This window comes from Heptranchias perlo, chromosome 14, assembly GCF_035084215.1.
Source record: "Heptranchias perlo isolate sHepPer1 chromosome 14, sHepPer1.hap1, whole genome shotgun sequence".
NCBI classification, from domain to species: domain Eukaryota; kingdom Metazoa; phylum Chordata; class Chondrichthyes; order Hexanchiformes; family Hexanchidae; genus Heptranchias; species Heptranchias perlo.
In genome coordinates, this window is record NC_090338.1 from 2,536,871 (window position 1) to 2,550,618 (window position 13,748).

General features: G+C 51.4%; 1 protein-coding gene across 3 annotated transcripts in view; it reads right to left on the bottom strand.

The window, feature by feature from the left end:
• Positions 1–812: 812 nt before the first annotated feature.
• cyfip2 (cytoplasmic FMR1 interacting protein 2) overlaps positions 813–13,748 on the bottom strand; it is a 174,092-nt gene continuing 161,156 nt past the window's right edge. For all 3 annotated transcript variants that reach the window (XM_067995942.1, XM_067995943.1, XM_067995941.1), the window contains 3 exons: positions 10,876–11,114; positions 6,363–6,510; positions 813–4,552 (listed from right to left, as the gene is read on the bottom strand). In XM_067995942.1, the coding sequence (XP_067852043.1) occupies positions 4,385–4,552; positions 6,363–6,510; positions 10,876–11,114 (555 nt within the window). In that variant the 3' untranslated portion in view covers positions 813–4,384. The remainder of the gene's footprint in view (positions 4,553–6,362; positions 6,511–10,875; positions 11,115–13,748) is intronic.

The following is a 13,748-nucleotide window of genomic DNA, read 5'->3' on the forward strand; positions in this document are numbered from 1 at the left end:
TGAGGGAGCGCTGCACTGTCGGAGGGTCAGTGCTGAGGGAGCGCTGCACTGTCGGAGGGTCAGTACTGAGGGAGCGCTGCACTGTCGGAGGGTCAGTACTGAGGGAGTGCTGCACTGTCGGAGGGTCAGTACTGAGGGAGTGCTGCACTGTCGGAGGGTCAGTACTGAGGGAGCGCCGCACTGTCGGAGGGTCAGTACTGAGGGAGCGCTGCACTGTCGGAGGGTCAGTGCTGAGGGAGCGCCGCACTGTCGGAGGGTCAGTACTGAGGGAGCGCCGCACTGTCGGAGGGTCAGTGCTGAGGGAGCGCTGCACTGTCGGAGGGTCAGTGCTGAGGGAGCGCTGCACTGTCGGAGGGTCAGTACTGAGGGAGCGCTGCACTGTCGGAGGGTCAGTACTGAGGGAGTGCTGCACTGTTGGAGGTGCCATCTTTCAGATGAGATGTTAAACCAAAGCCCCATCTGCCGTCTCAGGTGGATATAAAAGATCCCACGGCCACTATTTCGAAGAAGAGCGGGAGAGCTCTCCCCGGTGTCCTGCCCAATATTTATCCCTCAACCAACATCACTAAAAAACAGATTATCTGGTCATTGCTGTTTGTGGGATCTTGCTGTGTGCAAATTGGCTGCCGCGTTTCCTACATTACAACAGTGACTACACTTCAAAAGTACTTCATTGGCTGTGAAGCGTCCTGAGGTTGTGAAAGGCGCGACAGAAATGAAAGTTCTTTCCTCCTTTGAACTTGGACACTTGTTTGATCCAGTTCATGCCCCGTCGTTCTGCACTTTCCGATAGTCTCAGTAACAGGCAGCTGTTTTAATATTTGAAGGAATTTTCATTTATTTACCACAGTAGTTTATCACATTATGCATCAATATTCACAGTTACGGAGGTTAAACTGTTTACATTCCAAAAAAGAAACCGTGCACATGAAATAACAAACACTGATTTACATAGCCGCAAAGAATAGTTTCAGATGAGCAATGTCCTCTGGGCCCGGGAGCATGGGCAGGGCCGAAGCTCTCGAGGTTATGATCTCCCCTCACGTGCAAAGGGGAGGTTAAAGAATTAGGAGCGAGGGCAGTTCGGTAGCAATCACCCCAACACCCTGCCTCTCAAATCAAGAACATTACGTCAGCACAAACACCGCCAAAGACACAAAGCCAAGGGTCACTATGTTTAAAAAGAGTTTAAGGAATAATAATTTACATTAGAAGCTCAGAGCTCACACATCACACATAAATTAGTTTAGCTAGATAAATTTCTCTCTTTTCTCTGGCCCGCAAATCCCATTATTTTACTGCCGCACTTGATAAATATTTTATATTATTTTTTAATTGAGATCCTGAGTTCCTGTTTGAGATTTTCCTGCTCAGATTTCTGAGAAATTATATATTGACTTTAACAGATGTATTGGACAGTAATGGGGGGAGAGGGGAGATATCTTTGCCTGGGTTGGAACATTTAAAGAAAGGCCCCCTCAGTTTTCACCCCTCCTCTCTTGAATGCATTGGGGCACAAGTTCCAGTTTGTCAATTCCCCGGGGGGCATGCACTGGGAGCGAGCAACACAATATCCCAGCTCAAGCCAAGGAGCGGCGCATTGGAATCAGTACCCCAAGGATTCCTTACTGGGTACGATTAGGAACATAGGAACAGGAGGAGGCCTGTTCCGCCATTCAGTGAGATCAGGGCTGATCTGCATCCAAACTCGATCCACCCACCTCGGCTCCATATCCCTGAATACCCTCGGTTAGCAACAATCCATCGATCTCAGATTAAAAATTATTAATTGAGCATCTACTGCTTTTAGTGGGAGAGAGTTCCACACTTCTCCCACCCTTTGTGTGAAGAAGTGTTTCCGAACTTCTCTCCTGAATGGCCTGGCTCTGATTTTAAGGATATCTCCCCTCGTCCTAGACTCCCCCACCAGCGGAAAAAGTTTCTCTCTATCTACCCTATCAATTCCTTTCAAAATCCTAAAAACCTCAATCAAATCTCCCCTTAACCTTCTAAATTCCAGGGAATACAAGCCTAGTTTATGGAATCTCTCCTCATAATTTAACCCTTGGAGCCCCGGTAACATTCTGGTGAATCTGCGCTGCACTCCTTCCAAGGCCAATATCCTTTCCAAGGTGAGGTGCCCAGAACTGTACCCAGTATCCAAGGAATACTTCACCCCATATTGGCCATTAAGTTATGCATCAACCTAGACCACACACCCCAAAAGGTTTATCAACTACCGAGCCCAATGTCCTCGTTCAACATTCACACACGAAGACCTCCCAGGGAGGGGGCAACCAGGGAACGATCAGGAGCAGGAACCCACTCTTGTCCCACTCCCTAGTCTAGGTGCCTGTATGACTTAGGTTTGGATTATATTGCCTGAACTGGATTGGAGTAAATTGGGGGGGGGGGTGAAACAAGCAAAGAGCTTGGGTCCGACATCATTCTTTCAATGAGCGATGCCCTCACTCTCCCACCTGATGATTCTTGACAATTTACCCCATAGCTGGAGACAGAACCTCCATATCAAAATGGAACAGGCTCGTTGGGCCGAGTGGGCTTTTTCTGCCTCGACAAGTTCTGTTTTAGGGAGATTTTCCTGGGTCCACGCCTGGCTGGACTTAATTTCCTCGATGCAGCGAATATCGGAAAATCAGGCGAGTTACAGCCCCTGTAAAAGGAGGCCGCTTGATTTTCTATATTCGTCGTGTCCTGGTGACCTTTTCTTTAAATTCGTTCTCGGGATGTGGGCGTCGCTGGCCAGGCCGGCCTTTATTGCCTGCCCTCTAGTTGCCCCGAGGTGGTGCTGGGCCGTCTTCTTGAACCGCTGGTAGCGGATTTAATACAAACTGAGTTTCTCGCTGGGCCACTTCAGAGGGAGGTTAAGAGTCAACCACGTTGGGTGTGGGGACTGGAGTCACCTATAGGCCCAGACCGGGTAAGAACGGCAGGTTTCCTTCCCTAAAGGACGTCAGTGAGCCAGTTGTTTTTTTTTTAAACTCACCTTCTCTGGATTACTAGTCTAGTAACAATCACTACAATACAGTATCTGATAGTCCAGCACACCCAGGAAAATCTCCCCTTTAAGTCTGAACTGTTGTAAAATTTTAATTTATTTGCAAGATTGAGCTACCTCCACGTGAAAATTTGTAAAGTGTGAAGGCATCGTGTTATTTGACACAACTGACCTGCTGAGTACCTCACAAACCTGGACTGGACCGAGCGAGGGCGGGTTAAGGTCTTTAGCCTGCGGCCAGCCTGTCGCTCGGAGTTGAGAGCTGGAACGCCTCTGAGTCAGAAGGTCGTGGGTTCAAGTCCCACTCCCGAGACTTGAGCACATAATCCAGGCCGACACTCCCAGTGCAGTACCGAGGGAGCGCTGCACTGTCGGAGGTTCCGTCTTTCAGCTGACACGTTAAACCGAGGCCCCGTCTGCCCCCTCTCAGGTGGACGTAAAAGATCCCACGGCCACTATGCGAAGAAGAGCAGGGGGAGTTCTCCCGGGTGTCCTGGGGCCAACCAACATCACTAAAAGAAATAAACTGGTCATTTATTTAATTTCATTGCTGTTTGTGGGATCTTGCTGTGTGTAAATTGGCTGTCGCGTTTCCTTTATTACAACAGTGATTACACTTCAAAAGTACTTCATTGGCTGTGAAGCGTTTTGGGACGTCCCGAGGATCTGAGAGACACTGTAAAAGTGTAAATCCCTGGGACACTTCTCTCCAGACCTACAAAGGTTCGGAGGTTTTTAAGGAGACGGTTTGTGGGGTGACGAGGCTGGATGCCCTCATCTTTCCGTTCCTGTAGCAAGGTTCTCATTGTTTTCAGCAGCACTTGCTGGAAACCCTCTGGGACTCCCCGTCACACCGTAACCAGGGCTCTGCAAAGAAGCTCAGATACGGCAGGTGCCAGGGTTCTGGTGCCCAGGGAGCACCAGGTTACAACAACATGCCACGAGCGCACCTGAGGGCATGTTGGGTGGGCAGGACACGCAGCGGGAACGAGCAATCAAAGTACGGTGAGCTCGGTTACACAGAGATCATCTCAACTCTCCAATCAGTCAAATTAATTTCACCTCCAAAGACAGATTAATTTTAGAACTGGCTGCGACACTCGGATGCTAAACGGAAATTTTTTTTGTTTCAAAATGGCTCAGTTGAAATAAAGTTCTGAGGAGGGGTGGTGGAGGGGAGGGGGTGGGTAAACTCCTCTGACCTGTAGCTGAGGGTTAGGATCACCAGCTCTTAACGCAGTGAACGCAGATACCACAGGTTACCGACCAAAACCAAAACCGGAACTCGCTCTGCAATGACACTTAAAACCGTTTACGCCGTTGGATCTCAGGCTGAACAGAGGTTAAGTCAGGAGCCTGTTACTTTTAGCAGGTGGTGGCCAGGGACTGATGAATTGGCGGTTGAAAGCATCGGACGTGCTCTACCGTTGAGCTGTCATTCTCCACCGACTTCAGGTACTTGTTCAACATGGCGAAGATCTCATTATTGAGGATCTGGTACTTCCTGATCCTGTCTGCCATCTTCTTCAGGGGCTGTGGGAACACAGAACGGACAATGCTCAGACAGAACCAGACGCTGAGAGGCTGATGTCGGAACAGGGGGAGGCCATTCAGCCCCTCGAGCCTGTTCCGCCATTCTATCAGATCATGGCTGATCTGTATCTTAACTCCATTTACCTGCCTTGGTTCCATAACCCTTAATCCCCTCACCCAACAAAAATCGATCAATCTCAGTTTTGACATTTTCAATTGACCCCCAGCCTCAGCAGCTTTTTGGGGGAGAGAGTTCCAGATTTCCACTCCCCTTTGTGTGAAGAAGTGCTTCCTGACATCACCCCTGAACGGCCTGGCTCTAATTTTAAGGTTCTGCCCCCTTGTTCTGGTCTCCCCCCACCAGAGGAAATAGTTTCTCTCTATCCACCCTATCAAATCCTTTAAATCATCTTAAACACCTCAATTAGATCACCCCTTAATCAAAACCGGAACTCACTCCACAATGACACTTAAAAGCGGATCTCAGGCTGAACAGAGGTTAAGTCAGGGGTCACAGTTACTTCAAGCAGGTGAATTGTAAACTCAAGGGAATACAAGCCTAGTCTATGCAACTTGTCCTCGTAATTTAACCCTCTAAGCGTGACTTAGGCTAGTACACACTGAGGTGGGAGTCCCAGAGCCATTGAACCAAGCTGAGTTCCAACGGGGATCGATACAGTCACCAGATGGCCAACAGGATGTCGACAAACTGACTCCTAATTCTTTAAATACAGAGCTGGGGGCCGAGATAATCTCCAGCTCAGGGTCAAAGCCACTCAACTAGTCCTGAGCGTTGTCCCAAACACCACGTTCCTTCTGGAGCAGGGAAGCAAAATGTGCCCTGAGATTTGGTCATTGAAAAAGTCCAGGGTGAGTAAAATGGACCACACCATGAACCTCAACCATTGCCCACTGGGAAGTGCGTGGGGATTCCAGCAGGAAATGCAATTAGCTCTAGAAAAGAGAAGACTGAGGGGTGACCCGATGGAGGTCTTTAAGATTATGAAAGCGTTTGATAGAGCAGACTTAGAGAAGATGTTTCCACTTGTTGGGGGAGACCAGAACTCGGGGTCGTAAATATAAGATAAATCCAATAGGGAATTCAGGAGAAACTTCTTTACCCAGAGAGTGGTGAGAATGTGGAACTCGCTCCCACAAGGAGTAGTTCAGGCGAGTAGTGTAGATACATTTAAGGGGAAGCTCGATAAACACATGAGGGAGAAAGGAATAGAAGGATTTGCTGATAGGGTGAGATGAAGTAGGGAGGGAGGAGGCTCGTTTTGGAGCATAAACACCGGCATAGACCAGTTGGGCCGAATGGCCTGTTTCTGTGCTGTACATTCTATGTAAATTAGCTGGTTACAATTCACTCTACAGCCAAACCCGGCTGGCTCCAGGCTTGCATCATTCCGAATCTAGGAGTTTCTTGTTGAGCAGAGCCTGTGGGCCTCGAGAGTCCCGCTCCACCAGAGGGAGAACGGAACTCCTGTCCTTTCCTGGGGTCTCAATGAAACTCCGCCGGCCCTCGACAAAGGGGAGTGCTCCGCTGTGATCAGGGCCCAGTGGATGGAATTCCCGGGGCAGTCTGGGACCTCCCCCAGTTGCACGCCCTTGACACAAGAGGGGGTGGGGTGAAGACGAAGCTGCTCCTGCCCCACCGATCAGAATTTAGCGCAGAAATGAAACGGGGTGGAGCCAGGGTCGTGACCTACGTTCTGCCCCACCTTCCCCCCCCCCGGCAGACAGTGCCCCCATTTTCCACCCTGGACATTCAGGCCCTGTGTCGTGAGTCGATGGTGTCGGTACATACCACGTTCTTTATAATGTCGTCCTTCCCGTCCTGCCTCTGCACCTTCAGCAAGTGGTAACAGAAGTCAAACAGGTCAAACCGTCGCTGCTGTCCCAGGAGGACGATGATGGAGCATCCAGCCCAGTTCAGGCCGTCTCCGAAACACTGCCTGAGGGAAAAATCAGACACAGTAAAGCACTGCACCCTGGCAGCTTCCTCCATTCAGCTGTTTGCCTCCTGAATTTCCCTACTTCAAAAAATGACTTCATCGGCTGTGAAGCTCTTTGGGACGTCCTGAGGTGGTGAAATGGCGCTGGAGAAATGCAAGTCCTTCTTAGTGTAAGAGGACAGGTGTTTCAATTTTCTATCTTTAATTCTCTGTTCAGCCCATCGATCAACATGTGGACTGGATTCCCGAGTGTGTGTTAGTGTGTGCCAATGTGCCAATGTGTGTGTGCCAGTGTTTGCCCGTGTCAATGTGCCTGTTGGTGTGTGCCGTGTCATTGTGCCTGTGTCAGTGTGCCCGTGTGTCAGTGTGCACCTGTATGTCAGTGTGTGTCAGTGTGCGCCCATGTGTGTATGTGCCAGTGTGTGTGCCAGTGTGTGCCAGTGTCAATGTGCCTGTTGGTGTGTGCTGTGTGCCCGTGTCATTGTGCCTCTGTCAGTGTGTGCCGGTGTGTCAGTGTGTGCCCATATGCCCGTTTCAGTGTGTGCCCATGTTGGTGTGTGCCGGTGTGTCAGTGTGTGCCCATATGCCCATTTCAGTGTGTGCCCATGTTGGTGTGTGCCCGTGTGTCAGTGTGCCCATATGCCCGTTTCAGTGTGTGCCCATGTTGGTGTGTGCCAGTGTGTCAGTATGCCCATGTCAGTGTGCCCATTTCCATGTGTGCCTATGTGCCAGTTTGTCAGTGTGCCCATGTCCCAGTGTGTGCCCGTGTCCCAGTGTGTGCCCTTGTGTCAGTGTGTGCCCATGTCCCAGTGTGTGCCCGTGTCCCCGTGTGTGCCCTTGTGTCAGTGTGTGCCCGTGTCCCAGTGTGTGCCCGTGTGCCAGTGTGTGCCCTTGTGTCAGTGTGTGCCCGTGTGTCAGTGTGTGCCCGTGTCCCGGTGTGTGCCCGTGTCCCGGTGTGTGCCCGTGTCCCGGTGTGTGTCTGTGTATCAGTGTGTGCCCGTGTCCCGGTATGTGCCCGTGTCCCGGTGTGTGCCCGTGTGTTAGTGTGTGCCCGTGTCCCGGTGTGTGCCCGTGTGTCAGTGTGTCCCCGTGTCCCAGTGTGTGCCCGTGTCCCGGTGTGTGCCCGTGTCCCGGTGTGTGTCTGTGTGTCAGTGTGTGCCCGTGTCCCGGTGTGTGCCCGTGTCCCGGTGTGTGCCCGTGTCCTGGTGTGTGTCTGTGTGTCAGTGTGTGCCCGTGTCCCGGTGTGTGCCCGTGTCCCGGTGTGTGTCTGTGTGTCAGTGTGTGCCCGTGTCCCAGTGTGTGCCCGTGTCCCGGTGTGTGTCTGTGTGTCAGTGTGTGCCCGTGTCCCGGTGTGTGCCCGTGTCCTGGTGTGTGCCCGTGTCCCAGTGTGTGCCCGTGTCCCGGTGTGTGCCCGTGTCCCGGTGTGTGTCTGTGTCCCAGTGTGTGCCCGTGTCCCGGTGTGTGCCCGTGTCCCGGTGTGTGCCCGTGCCCAGGTGTGTGCCCGTGTCCCGGTGTGTGCCCATGTCCCAGTGTGTGCCCGTGTCCCAGTGTGTGCCCGTGTCCCAGTGTGTGTCTGTGTGTCAGTGTGTGCCCGTGTCCCGGTGTGTGTCTGTGTGTCAGTGTGTCTGTGTCCGTGTGTCAGTGTGTGAAAGGGAAATCGTGTTTGACTAATTTATTAGAGTTCTTTGAGGAAGTAACAAGCAACGTGGATAAAGGGGACCCTGTGGATGTGGTGCACTTGGATTTCCAGAAGGCTTTTGACAAGGTGCCACATCAAAGGCTACTTCACAAAATAAGAGCCCATGGTGTAGGGGGTAACATATTAGCATGGATAAAGGATTGGTTAGCTAACAGGAAACAGAGAGTAGGCATAAATGGGTCATTTTCAGGTTGGCAAGATGTAACAAGTGGAGTATCACAGGGATCAGTGCTGGGGCCTCAACTATTTACAATCTATATCAATGACTTGGATGAAGGGACCGAATGTATGGTTGCTAAATTTGCTGATGACACAAAGGTAGGTGGGAAAGTAAGTTGTGAAGAGGACATAAGGAGTCTGCAGAGGGATATCGATAGGTTAAGTGAGTGGGCAAAAATTTGGCAGATGGAGTATAATATGGGAAAATGTGAACTTATCCATTTTGGCAGGAGGAATAGAAAAGCAGTATGTTATTTAAATGGAGAGAGAGCGCAGAACTCTGAGGTACAGAGGGTGTCCGAGTACATGAATCATAAAAAGTTAGTATGCAGGTACAGCAAGTGATTAGGAAGGCAAATGGAATGTCATCATTTATTGCAAGGGGAATGGAATATAAAAGTCAAGATGTTTTGCTACAGTTGTACTGGGCGTTGGTGAGATCACATCTAGAATACTGTATGCAGTTTTGGTCTCCTTATTTAAGAAAGGACATAATTGCTTTGGAGGCGGTTCAGAGAAGGTTCACTCGACTGATTCCTGGGATGAGGGGGTTATCTTATGAGGAAAGGTTGGACAAGTTGGGCCTGTATACACTGGAGTTCAGAAGAATGAGAGGTGATCTTATTGAAATATACAAGATCCTGAGGGGACTAGAAGGGGTAGATGCTGAGAGGATGTTTCCCCTTGTGGGAGAGACTAGAACTAGGAGCCACAGTTTATAAATAAGGGGTCTCCCATTTAAGACGGAGATGAGGAGAAATTTTTAATCTCAGGAGGGTCGTGAGTCTGTGGAACTCCCTTCCCCAGAGAGCGGGGGAGGCAGGATCATTGAATATTTTTAAAGCTGAGTTAGATAGATTCCTGATTAACAAGGGAGTCAAAGGTTATAGTAGGTAGACGGGAAAGTAGGGTTGAGGTCACAATCAGATCAGCCATGATCTTATCAAATGGAAGAGCAAGCTCGAGGGGCCAAATGGCCTACTCCTGCTCTTAATTCGTATGTGCCCATTTATCAGTGTGTACGCGTGTGTCAGTACTTTTTTTTTATTCGTTCATGGGATGTGGGCCTCGTTGGCGAGGCCGGCATTTATTGCCCATCCCTAATTGCCCTTGAGAAGGTGGTGGTGAGCCGCCTTCTTGAAACGCTGCAGTCCGTGTGGTGAAGGTTCTCCCACAGTGCTGTTAGGAAGGGAGTTCCAGGATTTTGACCCAGTGACGATGAAGGAACGGCGATATATTTCCAAGTCGGGATGGTGTGTGACTTGGAGGGGAACGTGCAGGTGGTGTTGTTCCCATGTGCTTACTGCCCTTGTCCTTCTAGGTGGTAGAGGTCGCGGGTTTGGGAAGTGCTGTCGAAGAAGCCTTGGCGAGTTGCTGCAGTGCATCCTGTGGATGGTACACACTGCAGCCACAGTGCGCCGGTGGTGAAGGGAGTGAATGTTTAGGGTGGTGGATGGGGTGCCAATCAAGTGGGCTGCTTTGTCCTGGATGGTGTCGAGCTTCTTGAGTGTGTTGGAGCTGCACTCATCCAGGCAAGTGGAGAGTATTCCATCACACTCCTGACTTGTACCTTGTAGATGGCGGAAAGGCTTTGGGGAGTCAGGAGGTGAGTCACTCGCCGCAGAATACCCAGCCTCTGACCTGCTCTTGTAACCACAGTATTTATATGGCTGGTCCAGTTAAGTTTCTGGTCAATGGTGACCCCCAGGATGTTGATGGTGGGGGATTCGGCGATGGTAATGCCGTTGAATGTCAAGGGGAGGTGGTTAGACTCTCTCTTGTTGGAGATGGTCATTGCCTGGCACTTGTCTGGTGCGAATGTTACTTGCCACTTATCAGCCCAAGCCTGGATGCTGTCCAGGTCTTGCTGCATACGGGCACGGACTGCTTCATTATCTGGGGGGTTGCGAATGGAACTGAACACTGTGCAATCATCAGCGAATATCCCCATTTCTGACCTTACGATGGAGGGAAGGTCATTGATGAAGCAGCTGAAGATGGTTGGGCCTAGGACACTGCCCTGAGGAACTCCTGCAGCAATGCCCTGGGGCTGAGATGATTGGCCTCCAACAACCACTCCCATCTTCCTTTGTGCTAGGTATGACTCCCGCCACTGGAGAGTTTTCCCTCTGATTCCCATTGACTTCAATTTTACGAGGGTTCCTTGGTGCCACACTCGGTCAAATGCTGCCTTGATGTCAAGGGCAGTCACTCTCACCTCACCTCTGGAATTCAGCTCTTTTGTCCATGTTTGGACCAAGGCTGTAATGAGGTCTGGAGCCGAGTGGTCCTGGCGGAACCCAAACTGAGCATCGGCGAGCAGGTTATTGGTGAGTAAGTGCCGCTTGATAGCACATAGTATGAGTCCGTATATCAGTGTGTGCCCGTGTGGACTTAGCCGCTGTATCGGTCTCCGGGCCGCGCCTCCCTTGCACCCCTGTACTTACTCCGCCGTGAACTCGTTTGTCCCGACAGGGATGCAGTAAACGAACTGCATCGCGCTCCACAGCCGATGGAACTCCACGCACTCGTCCACATGCATGACGCCATTGGTCGCGGGTGGTCCCTTCCACACTGGGTCGAGGAGAAAGTTCCGAATACGGGTCAGGATGACCTCAAACATGGACAGGCCGCAGCACAGACGCTCCTTGGTCAGCAGGTCCCCCTCCCGAGCAATGGCTATTTGCTGCAGACACGGATACGCAACATTAACACTGGCGAGAGGAGCCTCTCTCCAAGAATGACGGGACACGACAGAGCATCCTGAACTACGTCTAAACAATACAGTTAAAAAAAAAACGTTTATATCGACTTCTTTAGCTCATCCGCTGAGGGCAGCTGGGATCAGCAGGAGTTAGGTCTCGACCCCCGCTCTCCGCCTTAGTACAAGGGGTCAGGGGGCACAGACCCTGACACAACACTCCGGCTCCATCGCGAACTCTTCAAACATCGACGCCCCTTTGCTAAAACTGGTAGACCTCACAAATGTGAGGCAGCGTATTCCCCCAAGTCAGAATTCAATTATGGGTCATCCTTCTGACCGTCCCCTCCACCCACCTCTCCCGTAAGGTCCTCACTGGGGTACAGTTCCACAGGCACTGACTCTCGCTGGGTTAAAGTTCCACAGACACTGACTCTCACTGGGGTACAGTTCCACAGACACTGACCCTCACTGGGGTACAGTTCCACAGGCACTGACTCTCACTGGGGTACAGTTCCACAGGCACTGACTCTCACTGGGGTACAGTTCCACAGACAGTGACTCTCACTGGGGTACAGTTCCACAGACACTGACTCTCGCTGGGTTAAAGTTCCACAGACACTGACTCTCACTGGGGTACAGTTCCACAGACACTGACCCTCACTGGGGTACAGTTCCACAGGCACTGACTCTCACTGGGGTACAGTTCCACAGGCACTGACTCTCACTGGGGTACAGTTCCACAGACAGTGACTCTCACTGGGGTACAGTTCCACAGACACTGACTCTCACTGGGGTACAGTTCCACAGACAGTGACTCTCACTGGGGTACAGTTCCACAGGCACTGACTCTCACTGGGGTACGGGTTCCACAGGCACTGACTCTCACTGGGGTACGGGTTCCACAGGCACTGACTCTCACTGGGATACAGTTCCACAGACACTGACTCTCACTGGGGTACAGTTCCACAGACACTGACTCTCACTGGGGTACAGTTCCAGGCACTGACTCTCACTGGGGTACAGTTCCACAGACACTGACTCTCACTGGGGTACAGTTCCACAGACACTGACTCTCACTGGGGTACAGTTCCAGGCACTGACTCTCACTGGGGTACAGTTCCACAGACACTGACCCTCACTGGGGTAAAGTTCCACAGACACTGACTCTCACTGGGGTACAGTTCCACAGGCACTGACTTTCACTGGGGTACAGTCCCACAGACACTGATTCTCACTGGGGTACAGTTCCACAGACACTGACTCTCACTGGGATACGGGTTCCACAGACACTGACTCTCACTGGGGTACAGTTCCAGGCACTGACTCTCACTGGGGTACAGTTCCACAGGCACTGACTCTCACTCAGGTACAGTTCCATAGACACTGACTCTCATTGGGATACAGTTCCAGAGACACTAACTCTCACTGGAGTACAGGTCCCACAGGCACTGACTCTCACTGGGGTATGTGTTACACAGGCACTGACTCTCATTGGGGTACAGTCCCACAGGCACTGACTCTCACTGGGGTACAGTTCCACAGACACTGACTCTCACTGGGGTACAGTTCCACAGGCACTGACTCTCACTGGGGTACAGTTCCACAGACACTGACTCTCACTGGGGTACTGGTTCCGCAGACACTGACTCTCACTGGGGGACAGTTCCAAAGACACTGACTCTCACTGGGGTACAGTTCCAAAGACACTGACTCTCACTGGGATACAGTTCCAGGCACTGACTCTCACTGGGATACAGTTCCAAAGACACTGACTCTCACTGGGATACAGTTCCACAGACACTGACTCTCACTGGGGTACAGTTCCACAGACACTGACTCTCACTGGGGTACAGTTCCACAGACACTGACTATCACTGGGGTACAGTTCCACAGACACTGACTCTCACTGGGGTACAATTCCCCAGACACTGACTCTCACTGGGGTACAGTTCCACAGACACTGACTCTCACTGGGGTACAGTTCCACAGACACTGACTCTCACTGGGGTACAGTTCCACAGACACTGACTCTCACTGGGGTACAGTTCCACAGACACTGACCCTCACTGGGGTACAGTTCCACAGACACTGACCCTCACTGGGGTACAGTTCCACAGACACTGACTCTCACTGGGGTACAGTTCCACAGACACTGACCCTCACTGGGGTACAGTTCCACAGACACTGACTCTCACTGGGGTACAGTTCCACAGACACTGACTCTCACTGGGGTACAGTTCCACAGACACTGACTCTCACTGGGGTACAGTTCCACAGACACTGACTCTCACTGGGGTACAGTTCCACAGACACTGACCCTCACTGGGGTACAGTTCCACAGACACTGACTCTCACTGGGGTACAGTTCCACAGACACTGACCCTCACTGGGGTACAGTTCCACAGACACTGACTCTCACTGGGCTACAGTTCCACAGACACTGACTCTCACTGGGGTACAGTTCCACAGACACTGACTCTCACTGGGGTTCAGTTCCACAGACACTGACTCTCACTGGGGTACAGTTCCACAGACACTGACTCTCACTGGGGTACAGTTCCACAGGCACTGACTCTCACTGGGGTACAGTTCCACAGACACTGACTCTCACTGGGG